Below are 13,871 nucleotides of genomic sequence, written 5' to 3'. Positions count from 1 at the left end.
AGTGTGTGACTGTGTGTATGTTGAGCTGTCATTTTGTTCCAAAAAGTATCATCCAATTACAACTAGATTCAGATTGTTTGCAACTCCAAAATAAATAAAATCAAAACATGGGATAGACAAACAAAGTTTCATTCCTTTTTTTTCTTCTTTCTTTACATATAGATCTTTTTCTTTTTCTTCTTCCTTTTTTCAAGATACTAAATAACCAACCATGGTTCATACTCTGAAACCTTCTTGGAAACAATCATCAATCAGGTATACTGATAATTCTGTTTAATTTTCTCCCTGATCCAGTGTTTTTTTTTTTATAATTCTTTTGTGATTGTTATCTCTTTTAATAAGTTAAATCAAACTTGATTTATGAAATTCTGATAATCTATGCTGTGTTTTGAAATTTTGATGGATTAAGGTTGAAGTTAGGATCTTCAAGTTTTGTGAATTTTTTATTTCATAATCTTGATGAGAGTTGACCAGAATTGATATTATTATGTATCGATTTTTTTTTCTTAGGTGGTTAAGTGATTACTTAAATTGTTTGTTCAATTATACTTCATATACTCCTTGCATGTGATTTGGTTTGTTTTTATGCATGTTTGGAATTACAGTGAATTCGACGAAATCGTGATGGCATCCTGATTTCGTTGAAGTTCTAAAGGGTAGCGTTTGGTAAAATTATTGTGGCAGACTGTGATTCCATCAATCCAAACATGCATTTAGGAATGATTTATTTTTTCTGGTTAGTGTTGGATTTTGCTTCATTGCAAGTGGTTCTGCAAATTAGCAATTACCAATTCCTTAGCTGATGCTTATTGAATGATAAAATTTTGATTTTTTGGAACATTATGGTCCATATTATAAATGATTTTCTTTTTCTTAGTAATTTAGGGTACACAATTAAAAGTAGTTGTTGTAGAATGAACTTGGGGTTGAAATAAATAAATAAATTTGTTCATAGCACCTATGGTATATTTGAGATCATATTTCTAATAGCTAAATTGTTGATGATAATTTCTTCCAATTGTTTATATCAGTTACTGTTCTTGTAATCTCTTCCGTTTTGTATCTGTTCCCTTAAATTAATGTTGTTTTTTCTATCATCTATTGTTACATCTTAATCTCATTCTAAACAGTTTCTAAACTTTATCACTCTTACAGGGTGACATTTTGATGATAATTTGATCATCAAATAAAGTACTTGGTCTTAAGAGTTTTGAAGATTTTGGAAGCTTCTTCATACATTGATTATGGTGACATAAACTGGTGCATTAATAAAGGTTCTCTCCAACTCATTGCTATGGATAAAAAGTTCAAACTTTTTGGAGTTGTTTAATAACTTAGTAGTCTTATCAATGGGATTTGGAAATTAAATTTACAGTAATTGGTTGCATTAATTTTTACATGATGTTTAGTTTCTTCCTAGTACTGTGGCATTGCAGTAAACTCCGACATTTAACATTACAAATGATGATTTGATTCGACAATCAAGAATGCAGAAACATCAATACAATTCGATGGAACCTCGAAATGAGGAGTTCCATTCTGCGCCACAACCGGTCCTGCAAGACCATTTGGACGGCATGCATACCAATACAAGGCCTCCTCCTTCCTTTAACAACGTGCTCGAAAATAAACCTGTGCATAATTTCTCCATACAGACTGGTGAGGAATTTTCTCTCGAGTTTATGAGAGATAGGGTGAATCTCAGGAAGCCGTCCTTTCCAAATGTTGTAGGTGATCCGAATTATTCAACAGGGTATATGGAATTGAAAGGCATTTTAGGCCATTCAGGTTCTGAAAGCGGTTCCGATATTTCTATGCTCGCGAATATTGAAAAAGGTCCGAAAGAGTTTGACAGAAGGAATACTTCTCTACACCAGGAAAGAAGTAGTTATAGCTCAGCTCGATCGATTCCTAGAACATTGTCTAATCAAGAGAATAACCGTGTCCTTCAAGGTATTTCATCTTCTGGAGCTTCTGAGAGCTCACCTATGAAGATGAAGATTCTATGCAGCTTTGGTGGTAAAATATTACCACGGCCAAGTGATGGAAAGCTTAGATATGTCGGGGGTGAAACACGGATTATTAATATTAGAAAGGACATAAGTTGGCCGGAGCTTATGCTGAAAATATCATCAATCTATAGTGATACTCATGTAATGAAGTATCAGCTCCCTGGAGAAGATCTTGATGCCCTAGTTTCAGTATCTTCTGATGAGGATCTGCGGAATATGATGGAGGAATGTCATGATCTACAAAGAAGGAGAGGATCTTTAAAGCTTAGGATGTTCCTATTCTCTATAAATGATTTGGATGATACTCAGTTTGGTCTAGGTAGCGTGGATGGTGATTCCGAAATCCAGTATGTAGTTGCTGTTAACGGCATGAACATGGAATCAAGAAGCAACTCTATCCTTCATAATGTCGGAAGTTCTAATAATATACATGAATTAGACAGACAAAGTATTGGCAAGGAGACTAAAAGAATTGCGGTAGAATCATATGGTGTCGGAAGTTCGTCCTTGACTGGCAATGTTAACTCCGTATTGAAGACAATTCAGCCTTCGCAACCGATGCTGCCAACCTCCTCAAATGCTTATGAAGCCTATCCATTCTTTTATGATGATCAAATCAATCACCATGGGGGAACTAGTCAATATCCAATACACCAAGGCCCTTATCCTTCTAACAAATCCGCTCGCAATCTTGGAGAGGTTCCAGTTTCTTTGCCTACTAATGGTCTTGTAAACCAAGGAATCGTGAGCGAAGCGCAAGTGTCCGGTGAGTTGCAAGTACAAATTTCTGATATTCCATCAATGCAGGTTAAAAGAAAGGGTGATAATGTCATTCATACAGGGAACGATCGAGGAAAAGTTTTAACAACAGAAGCACCGTATCCTATTCCTACGCATCAGTTCGAGGGAAGTTTGCAAGGTAATTTATCAGAGGCACCGGTTCCAGCTGCTGTATCAGAAGTGCTTCATGCTGCATTTCCATTAGAAAACAAGAGTAAGCACCAGCCATCTGAAGATTCCTCTTCATTGATTAGTCCTGTGAATCCTACACAGATTTCAAGATCTGGTGAAGATGACTTCTATACTGCATCCGCAGATGCATTCAGTCGTGCTCTTGTTGATGCCGAGTCGAATGTGATTGATTTCAGTTGCCTTGAACCACCCCCACTTCCTAATAGAGTATACTATTCAGAGAGAATTATTCACAGGGAGCAGGCAGATTTGTTGAACCGGTCTGCAAAGTCAGAAGATGCATATGGTTCTCACTTACTCATGTCGGATTTACTTTCTGATTTGAACCATATGAATTCAGTTAATGAATCCAGCGACAGTTTACACAACGAGAATTTGTCAAATCTTAACACGGTGTCCAACTCATCTGAAAAGCATGGCCATACCATCAGCAAACAATTGCCTGATGCAACAAGTAAGGGGAATACAAAGTTATATCAGCTCGTGGATTCTGATTTGAAGCCTGTATTAGCAGATAACAAAATTTCGAGACACGAGGATCAGGTCCGTGGTTCAGAAAATGAGACAAGCATCTCCAAAGATGACCATAAGATTCTCCAAGTTGATGAAACCAAGGGCATTGGGAATCTAGCATTTCGCCGAGTTCCTTCTGTTGAACATAATGAGAATCTAGCATCTAAGGTCCAAGCACCACCTCTTGATGTTAAATCCAAACCTTCTCCGGGTGACATTCTGATTGACATTGACGACAGGTTTCCCCGCGATTTCCTTTATGATATGTTTTCGAAAGCAATTCATTCTGAAGATTCTTCAAACATTAGTCCATTGCAAGCTGATAGAGCAGGTTTGAGCTTAAAAATGGATAATCATGAGCCTAAAAGTTGGTCATATTTTCAGAAGTTGGCACATGAAGGGTTTGATAATGTTTCTCTAATTGATCAGGATAATCTTGTTTCTCTAATGGACAGTAAGTTAAAGCACTCAGCTCCTCTACCAGCAGATGCTGTTATTATGACAGCAAACAAGGAATCAAACCTAAATTTTGGAGACGAAAATCAGAATATCTTACCTGTAATAACTAAATCAGAAGCTATTGTTTTTCATCCTGAAAATAAACATTCTGAACTTAAGGGAAATGAAAATAAGAACATCAACACAACGGTGGAAAATGTTAGACCACAGGAATCTGAATATCAGGTATATTCTTTATGGCTCTTTATCTTATGAATCTACATGAATATGTTTCTGTTTGCTGACAAATCGTTCGATGGACTGAATGTAGGATGGCAATAACGAGACAAGGGATGTTGGTGTAGCTCCTCAAGAAATTAGTTTCGAGGAATTTGACATTAGTACTTTGCAGGTACCATTATTCTTCAGCAGCAACGCTGATGCATTATATCTGTGTTTTCTTGAAAATCTACGAACTTTAGTTCAACTGGTCAGCCAAAAAAAACTATTACTGTCTAAAATTTGATCCTAAACTTGGAATATTAGTTTATGGTTCGATAGTAGGTCATTTTTCCATGCTTAACTACTTTTATGCTATATCTAAGTTTGTTTTCTTAAAAGGTTAATTTCACTCTTAGGAAGCATAACTATGGCATATTCTGTACAAATTTGTTTCTATGATGATGGCTTCAAGAATCTGTACAACATGATGGCTTGGGGGATTAATGGCCTATTTTTCGTAACAACATTATAAAGTTGAAGTTCGTATTTTCTAACATTTATTACATTGCATATATTTATGACGCACATGACAGATCATAATGAATGCGGATCTTGAAGAGCTGAGAGAATTGGGCTCTGGTACTTTTGGGACTGTGTATCATGGAAAATGGCGGGGATCAGATGTCGCAATTAAAAGAATAAAGAAAAGTTGCTTCTCTGGCCGGTCTTCTGAACAAGAGAGACTGGTAACTTGTCTATAAATCGCATGGTGTGATTTTTATTTTCCATGCAACTCATTTATTAGAATGACTTATATTGATGAAATTCATGTCCGCTTTTAGACCATAGAGTTCTGGCGGGAAGCGGACATACTTTCCAAGCTTCATCATCCAAATGTGGTGGCATTTTATGGGGTAGTTCAAGATGGACCAGGAGGAACAATGGCAACTGTTACAGAATACATGGTGGATGGTTCTCTTCGGCATGTTTTGCTACGGAAGGATAGGTAATGCATCTTATCAAGTGGCTCATTATTCCATCGTTGCTACTTGTTATGATCTTTAGGTATCATAAACTATTTTATCATCAACAAAATTGTTGAAGGGATTTTTGTGTGATCTTATCATGGTTCCATCCAGGTATCTTGATCGCCGCAAGAGGCTGATAATTGCCATGGACGCAGCTTTTGGAATGGAGTATTTACATGCAAAAAATATTGTTCATTTTGACTTGAAATGTGATAATTTGCTTGTGAACTTGAAGGATCCTTTAAGGCCAATATGCAAGGTATTTTTATTCATGTGTTGGGGGATTATGATTTATTCAATTAAACTGTCTTCAGTATTTTGACAATGTTGAGAAACTTGATTTTCATCAGGTAGGCGATTTTGGCCTGTCAAAAATTAAGCGAAATACCCTGGTGACTGGTGGTGTGCGTGGAACTCTACCTTGGATGGCACCAGAGCTGCTGAATGGGAGCAGCAATAAGGTTTCTGAAAAGGTAAAACTTAACATCATCGGTGGAAATTTAGAATCCCCATTAGTAGCAATAAGAGGTATTTGGGTCATCCGATTTGAGTTGAGAGTTGAAAGAGTTAAACAAACCTAGGTTCAAACCCTGGTGAAACTTGAAAGAGAAAATACTAACATAACAATTAATATACTAATATTTTCCGATTAAAAACTATTAGTATAATTTAGTAACAATGATTGAGGAAATTTCCAACAAGTTAACTCATGTTTACCTTCTATTAGATATAGAAATTTTCACCAAAAATCTTGTTACTCAATTGACACCAGCCTAAGCTTTTAGCTCTCCAATCTGTTGTACAGATTCAACATTTTACGTTGAGTAAAATAAAAATAAAACCAGAGTTTACTTTGTGTAGTTTGGTGGGTTATGTCCTTTGCTGTCCCACCTTATCTCAATGATTTTGAAGCCTTGTTGACTTATGCTGTCTTGCTAAATCCTTAGGTTGATGTGTTCTCCTTTGGCATTGTATTATGGGAGATTCTTACCGGTGAGGAGCCATATGCTAATATGCACTATGGTGCCATTATAGGTACTGTTCTTTTCTCTTCTCTTTGAAACCATGTTTACAGTAGTTTGGACTCAAGTTGTGCTGAACCTTTCTAAAGCACTAGCTTGCATCAATTGTACTTTCATAGCATTGATAGAATTTTAATTGTTAGAGCAACAAATCCGGATCTAAAGAAAATAAATAAGTAAACACACAGAAGAGCACAAACGGTTGATCACAGATTTTATCCAATTGTGCCTATATCTCTGGCAGCAGAGTGGTTGTAGTTTTCTGATTATGCAATGCTTAGCATTACAAAGTACAATGCAATGTTTAAATACTACGGTAGAGATTACAAGTCCACCATGCTCGTTGTGCTTTCGGCTCCATTTGCTTCCCTATGCTCGAACGTCTGCCCAGTTATGAGTGAATATGAGTCATACTCAACATTAATTAAATCTCATAATAATCGATATACAATATCTGAACTTATCTGTTATGAATAGACCAAATCAATGCAGCCAATGGAAATCAAGGTAAATGGGGCTAAACAAAATTAAAGAATAGCACACATGTTATACTATTTCAATTTACTTGCTTCAAGACCAAATGAATAGATAGATTAGAAACAAAACAACCCTTACACTGACTTTGACACAGACACTGCTAATGTCAAAAACGTAGGACATCAACATCAATACATATATATTTTCATTTATTTATTATAATTAAATAAAATATGACCATCATTTATAAAAGATCTAAATTGAAAATCAAAATGTATATACACATCTGAATTGAGAAATTTATTTCATTGTAAAAAAAATTCTAAAACATCATATGCTAGTCTTTCACCTTCATCCATCTATCTATTACCGATAACCTAAAATATTATTTTATCAAATTTGAAGGTTTTTTAAACTCTCATTGATCATGCATATGCGATAGTTTTTCAAATGCCCAGTTAAAATACTAGTATATTACTTTTAAAAGATTTTGTTATTCTAATTCTTTTAGGAAACAATTAGAACAAGTGTCCATTACTAGTGTAGATGAGCCTCTTATGTATCTGAGGTGTGTTGAAGCAATGAAAAAAAGTTATTTTAGGGACACTTATATGAGTTGTCAGACACGTGTTATAAGAGATTTGTTCTTACATGGAGCCTCGGAATAAATTTATGTTTCCCTTGCATGCATGCATGCATTTCTGAAAATTTTCCTGTGATAATTGTTTAACCTCTCAGGAACTTTACACGAGCTACTTTCTCACACTTGTTCTGTATCTGCCTCACTTATACCTATATTTTCACTCACTCTCTTGCACACTCTCATATACAGGCGGTATTGTGAACAATACATTAAGACCTTCAATCCCAAGTTATTGTGATCTAGAATGGAGAACATTAATGGAGCAGTGTTGGGCACCTAACCCTGCTGTCAGGCCATCCTTTACAGAAATTGCGCGCCGCTTGCGCGTGATGTCTGCAGCTGCTAGTCAGACCAAAGGACAGGGACACAAGGCATCTAAATGATAATCAACAGATTTGATCTGATGCACACATATGTATGTATTAAATATTAAATACATTCAATTGAGCTATAAAAAATGTATATGATTTAAAACTATATGAGGGACATCTATAGCTGTTTGTATTGTAATTTCCTGCTGTATCCATCTATAGTTTCTGTTGCTGATTGTATATATATGTCAATATGTGTGAAACCATATATTATAGGATTGTTCAACAACATTTGGACTTATATTGTTAATTTCAGTGTGTATTGTGTACTTTAAGTTGCCTCCTTTTACTTTCTTAGCATAGGTAGTTTATTTAGATATCATTTAGCAAGATCTCATGAATTAAATTTTTAAAATAACTATCATAAAGAGACAAGTTGTCACTTATGAGACTGAACTAATATACTTAGAAAAATTTATCACTAATAAAATTTCAAAATAATTATTAAACATAAAACAAGTTTTCACTAATCAGATTAAACTATCTTATACAAGACAAATTTCAAAACAACTGTCATAAACAAGATATGTTATCACTTATGAGATTGAAGAATCATACACATGACATATTTTCATTAATAAAATTTATTATTATACATAAAATGAATTACCATGAAATTAAACATTTAATAAATTTTATATTTACTTTTATAAGTTTTATGTGTTTCACTTTATTTTAGTTATATAACGAATAAAAGAAAATTGTATAATCATATTGTATGGGTCTTCTCTCTCATTGCTTCTAATTTTTCACGATTTATATAAACTGATATATTATTTTTTAAGGTCGCATACATAAATATTTCAACCTTATATAAATAAGCCACGCATCTAGAGACCCATGCAAAAAGGCATATATATTTTGCTGGTAAATGATGAAAGTGTTCTCCATCTCTCTCTAGAACCAATTGAGACGTGGATTTGTTGCGGTCAACAATTCACAAATTCAATTTTATAATTATTGAACGGATTCAACAATTCAGTATTTTAATTTTTTTTATAAATTAGTAAAATCTATAATAAAATTTAAATTGTATGAACTAATCCAACGAATGCACCGCACTCTTCGGTTTCTAAAATCCACATCCGTTACTTCAGTTTCTAAGTTTCAAATGCACACTTCACTTTACTGTCCTTCCCTTTTCTCTCGCCCACAGTTCACTCCACCATTGACTCGCTCCTCCCATCAAAGTGTCAAGCTCAATTTCCATGGTAACCATTCCTTCCCCTCCTTCTTCTTTCGTTCTTTGCTTAATTCAAAATGCTGACAAAATTTTAAAGTGTTTTTTTATGCTTATTATCATGATCGTCTCAATTTTCTTCGCTTCTTGAATTTTCAAATGCGTAATTTCATTTTTATAGTCTAGGTTTTTGGTAGATCATTACTGCACCTTATGTTGAAATCTTTGCTCTTTGAAGAGAAGTTAAACATTGATTTAACTTTTATCATCTGTTAGGGAAAAGTTCTCAGTTCTTGTTATTGTTTTTTTGGTTTTTTTGGTTTCAAATTGCTACAATTGTATGGTGTTCATTTTGTTGAGAATCAATTATGAAATTTATATACTTGTCATGCACGAGTGTGTTTATTTTCTTGCATGATCATGGAGTTGTGTAAGCAATGAAGTCATGTCTTGGGGGGGGAGGAAATGTGGAAGTTAATAGCAATTTCTTTTGAGAAATGTAAGAAAAGGAGAAGAAACTTGTGTTTAATGTGCTTTATTTTCTATGTTTATTCATTTTAATTACAGTGAGAGATAAAGAATTTTGCTACGTTTTTCAAATTTTGGTGCTCTGCCACAGCAGGTTTTTAAATCTTGCTTTTGGCTTCAGTTTGAGTTTGTTCAATTGAGGTGAAAAGTAAAATGTGTCACAAGCATCATGATATATGATCCTCTCAGCTATTAGTGTTATGTGTAATTTATTTTTTGTCTTCAATCGTAAAATGTGCCACACTGAACTTTGCACAATTATAACTTGTTATCTATTCAATCTTTAATTATTGCAACTTCTATTATTGGAATACTTGGGTTTGAATCTTGTACATGGGATTGGAAAGTTAAACATTCGTTTTTATTTTTATTTTTATTATTTGCCTTTTTCTGTGAAGAATGCCATGCTTTTACTTTATACTAGCACTAATAACAGTTATAGCGAGACTATAGCGCTATAGTGTAGTAAAATTTGAACAACTTACTATTATTCAACAATATGCTATAGCACTATTGAATAGTAGAATTTGAATAAATTGCTATTTTCTACGATTCACGATTGACATTACTAATATGGCTAGCTTAAGTATAAATTTTGGCCTAAAGGTGGTAATTATCAATTGGAATGGGAAATGTAATGGAAAAATGTAAGCATGTATGTTATGTTGTATTATTGTGGTCTCTTCATGAATTATTTATTACACAGTTAACAAGAGCCTCAATCACTTCTGTTTGATATTGTTTACAAACATAAATGTGGAGGCAAACTTTTTCAAATGGATATGCGTCGATGAATATATTTTGGAAGTTGAGACACATAGTTATCTCCTTTTATTTGTCTATTGATTTTTTTTTCCTTTTAAGCTGACTTCATAATGATTGTTCTATAAGGTATGCTTATCTCTTAATTATGTATTTGATCACTTGGCATATTTTGTTATTTGTACTAGAAACCAAACATCGAAAGATTTTACTTTCATTAGCCATTGGTAATCAATGACATAGATAAAGAATTTCCAACTGTGTACTAGACTGCTCTATTCACTAATCCTGATATGACTTGTAAATGAATATGCAAACCACATGTCATTATTGTTACTTTTTACGTAAGTCATTCTTTTGATAATTGTTTAACTTCTATAAAAATATAGTATCCTTGCAGATTGGAATATTGTCTGACATGAGGTTTTCCGCCCCTTTCTTTTTTTAGAACTTTAGTGACAAGACAGTTAAAGATAAAATCTTGTAGCAGTAACCGGTCATGGACAAATCAGATCAGACTCAAGAGCAGCAACAGTGGCAACAAAATGTGATGGACTTTGCACCAGGTGCTAGCAAAATGGCGTATTCTTCTCACTATCCGACTCAAGGGCAGCAACAAAATGTGATGGAACTTGCACCAGGTGCTAGCCAAATGGTGCATTCTTCTCACTACCAAACTCAAGAGCAGCAACAAAATGGGATGGAATTTACACCGGGTGCTAGCCAAATGGCGTATTCTTCTTACTACCTGACTCAAGAGCTGCAACAAAATGTGATGGAATTTGCACTAGGTGCTAGCCAAATGGCGTATCACTACCCGGCTCAAGAGCAGCAACGCCAACAACAAAATGGGATGGAATTTGCACTGGGTGCTAGCCAAATGGCGTATTCTTCTCACTCCCCGACTCAAGAGCAGCAACAGCAACTACAAAATGTGATGGAGTTTGCACCAGGTGCTAGCCATATGGCGTATTCTTCTCACTTCCCGACTCAAGAGCAGCAACAACAAAATGTGATGGAATTTGCACCAGATGCTAGCCAAATGGTGCATTCTTCTCACTACCAGACTCAAGAGCAGCTACAAAATGTGATGGAATTTGCATCAGGTGCTAGCCAAATGGCGTATTCTTCTCACTACCCGACTCAAGAGAAGCAACAAAATGTGATCGAATTTGCACCAGGTCCTAGCCAAATGGCGTATTCTGACCACTATCCAACTCAAGAACAGCAACAAAATGTGACGGAATCTGTACCCAGTGCTAGCCAAATGGTGAATTCTTCTCACTACCATACTCAAGAGAAGCATGTGATGGAATCTGTACCAGGTGCTAGCCAAATGGTAAATTCTTCTCACTACCAGACTCAAGAGATGCAACTGCAGCAACAAAATGTGATGAAATTTGCAGCAGGTGTTGGCAAAACGGCGTATTCTTCTCACCACCCAACTCAAGAGCAGCAACATGTGATGGAATCTGTACCAGGTGCTAGCCAAATGTCAAATTCTTCTCACTACCAGACTCAAGAGCAGCAACTGCAGCAACATAATGTGATGAAATTTGCACCAGGTGTTAGCCAAATGGCGTATTCTTCTCACCACCCAACTCAAGAGCAGCAACATGTGATGGAATCTGTACCAAGTGCTAGCCAAATGGTGAATTCTTCTCACTACCAGACTCAAGAGCAGCCACTGCAGCAACAAAATGGGATGAAATTTGCACCAGGTGTTAGCCAAATGGTGTATTCTTCTCAAAACCCAACTCAAGAGCCTCAACAGCAGCAACAACATGTGATGGAATCTCTACCAGGTGCTAGCGAAATGGCGAATTCTTCTCACTACCACACTCAAGAGCAGCAACAAAATGGGATGAAGTCTGCACCAGTGGCTAGCCAAATGGTGTATTCTTCTCAAAACCAGACTCCAGAGCAGCTACAGGAGCGACAACATTTGATGGAATCTGTACCAAGTGCTAGCCAAATGGCAAATTCTTCTCACTACCAGACTCAAGAGCAGCCACTGCAGCAACAAAATGGGATGCAATTTGCACCAGGTGTTAGCCAAATGGCGTATTCTTCTCACAACCCAACTCAAGAGCCGCAACAGCAGCAACAACATGTGATGGAATCTTTACCAGGTGCTAGCCAAATGGCGAATTCTTCTCACTACCAGATTCAAGAGCAGCAACAAAATGGGATAAAATTTGCACCAGTTTCTAGCCAAACGGGGTATTCTTCTCCAAACCAGACTCTAGAGCTGCAACAGCAGCGACAAATGGAATCTGTACCAAGTGCTAGCCAAATGGCGAATTCTTCTCACTACCAGACTCAAGAGCAGCCACTGCAGCAACAAAATGGGATGAAATTTGCACCAGGTGTTAGCCAAATGGCATATTCTTCTCACCACCGCACTCAAGAGCAGCAACAGCAACATGTGATGAAATCTGTACCAGGTACTAGGCAAATGGCGAATTCTTCTCACTACCAGACTCAAGAGCAGCCACTGCAGCAACAAAATGGGATGAAATTTGCACCAGGTGTTAGCCAAATGGCATATTCTTCTCACCACCGCACTCAAGAGCAGCAACAGCAACATGTGATGAAATCTGTACCAGGTACTAGCCAAATGGCGAATTCTTCTCACCACCAGACTCAAGAGCAGCAACAGCAACATGTGATGAAATCTGTACCAGGTACTAGCCAAATTGCGAATTCTTCTCACCACCAGACTCAAGAGCAGCAACTGCAGAAACAAAATGGGATGAAATTTACACCAGTTGCTAGCCAAACACCGTATTCTTCTCAAAACCAGACTCCAGAGCAGCAACATGTTATGGAAGTTGCACCAGGTGCTAGCCAAATGGTGTATTCATCTAATTACCCGACTGTTCCCATGGTGGCTTCTGGAACACCTTCAATACCTGATTCCGTACTCCAACTTGCAAAGCAGCCAGAAAAACATTTCCACCATCAACAGAAGCAACAGAATCCACAGCAGCTTCAAATGATGTGGGAAAATCAAATGCAAGAAATTCAGCAAATTGTTGACTTTAAAAGCTTCACTATCCCGATTGGTCGTATAAAAAGGATAATGAAAGCTGATGAAGATGTCCGGATGATTGCACAAGAAGCTCTAGTTGTATTTGTAAAAGCATGTGAAATGGTCACATTAGAGCTGACTTTGCGATCTTGGATCCATGCACAAGAGAAGAAGAGGAATACACTACAAAAGAATGATATAGCAGCTGCTATTAAAAGCAATTATGCTTTTGATTTCTTGGAATATAGCATTCCATTTCCAAGTGGTAAGTTGAAAGAAAAAGCGGTTGTAATCGCAAATGATACTATTCCAATAATGGATCCTCCATCCGATCTGCCATATTATCATGGTCCACCACAGTACCCTGTAGGTCCTACAGGGATGATCATGGGAAACCCAGTTTCTCAAGCAGCACTAAATGCTACCCAGCAGCCTCAACTTCCTGTGCCTTTCATGCCATGGCTACATGCATACCCCCAGCAGCCTCAACCTCCTTTGCCTTTCATGCCATGGCCATATGAACATCCCCAGCAGCAGCAGCAACAACCGCAATAGCAACAATCAGACTCTTAATGAATAGGAAGTTATATTAGTTTGCAGTTGACCATAACTAGTGAGAATAGATGATTAGGAAGTTTGAAATGATGAAAATGTTTGTACAGCTACCAA

General features: G+C 36.4%; 2 protein-coding genes across 3 annotated transcripts; both read left to right on the top strand.

Moving 5' to 3' along the window:
• LOC101510527 (uncharacterized) lies at window positions 1–7,967 on the top strand. 2 transcript variants are annotated; one of them, XM_004488718.2, is made up of 10 exons: window positions 1–255; window positions 1,156–2,778; window positions 2,854–4,181; window positions 4,267–4,347; window positions 4,751–4,903; window positions 5,000–5,163; window positions 5,297–5,444; window positions 5,536–5,658; window positions 6,133–6,220; window positions 7,517–7,967. In XM_004488718.2, the coding sequence occupies exons 2-10, from the start codon at window positions 1,488–1,490 to the stop codon at window positions 7,708–7,710; spliced, it is 3,570 nt and encodes a 1,189-aa protein (XP_004488775.1). In that variant the 5' UTR covers window positions 1–255; window positions 1,156–1,487; the 3' UTR covers window positions 7,711–7,967. The 2 variants fall into 2 exon arrangements, with proteins under 2 accessions (XP_004488775.1, XP_004488774.1); XM_004488717.2 differs by having other exon boundaries at window positions 1,156–4,181.
• A 451-nt stretch (window positions 7,968–8,418) lies between these two features.
• Window positions 8,419–13,865, top strand: LOC101507861 (uncharacterized). The gene is made up of 2 exons (XM_027335106.2): window positions 8,419–8,909; window positions 10,617–13,865. Exon 2 carries the CDS (start codon window positions 10,668–10,670, stop codon window positions 13,755–13,757), a length of 3,090 nt encoding a protein of 1,029 aa, XP_027190907.1. The 5' UTR covers window positions 8,419–8,909; window positions 10,617–10,667; the 3' UTR covers window positions 13,758–13,865.
• Window positions 13,866–13,871: the final 6 nt, after the last annotated feature.

This window comes from Cicer arietinum, chromosome 1 (assembly GCF_000331145.2).
Source record: "Cicer arietinum cultivar CDC Frontier isolate Library 1 chromosome 1, Cicar.CDCFrontier_v2.0, whole genome shotgun sequence".
Classification (NCBI taxonomy): domain Eukaryota; kingdom Viridiplantae; phylum Streptophyta; class Magnoliopsida; order Fabales; family Fabaceae; genus Cicer; species Cicer arietinum.
The sequence above is the reverse complement of the archived record's forward strand: the minus strand, read 5'-3'. Positions and strand labels throughout refer to the sequence as shown.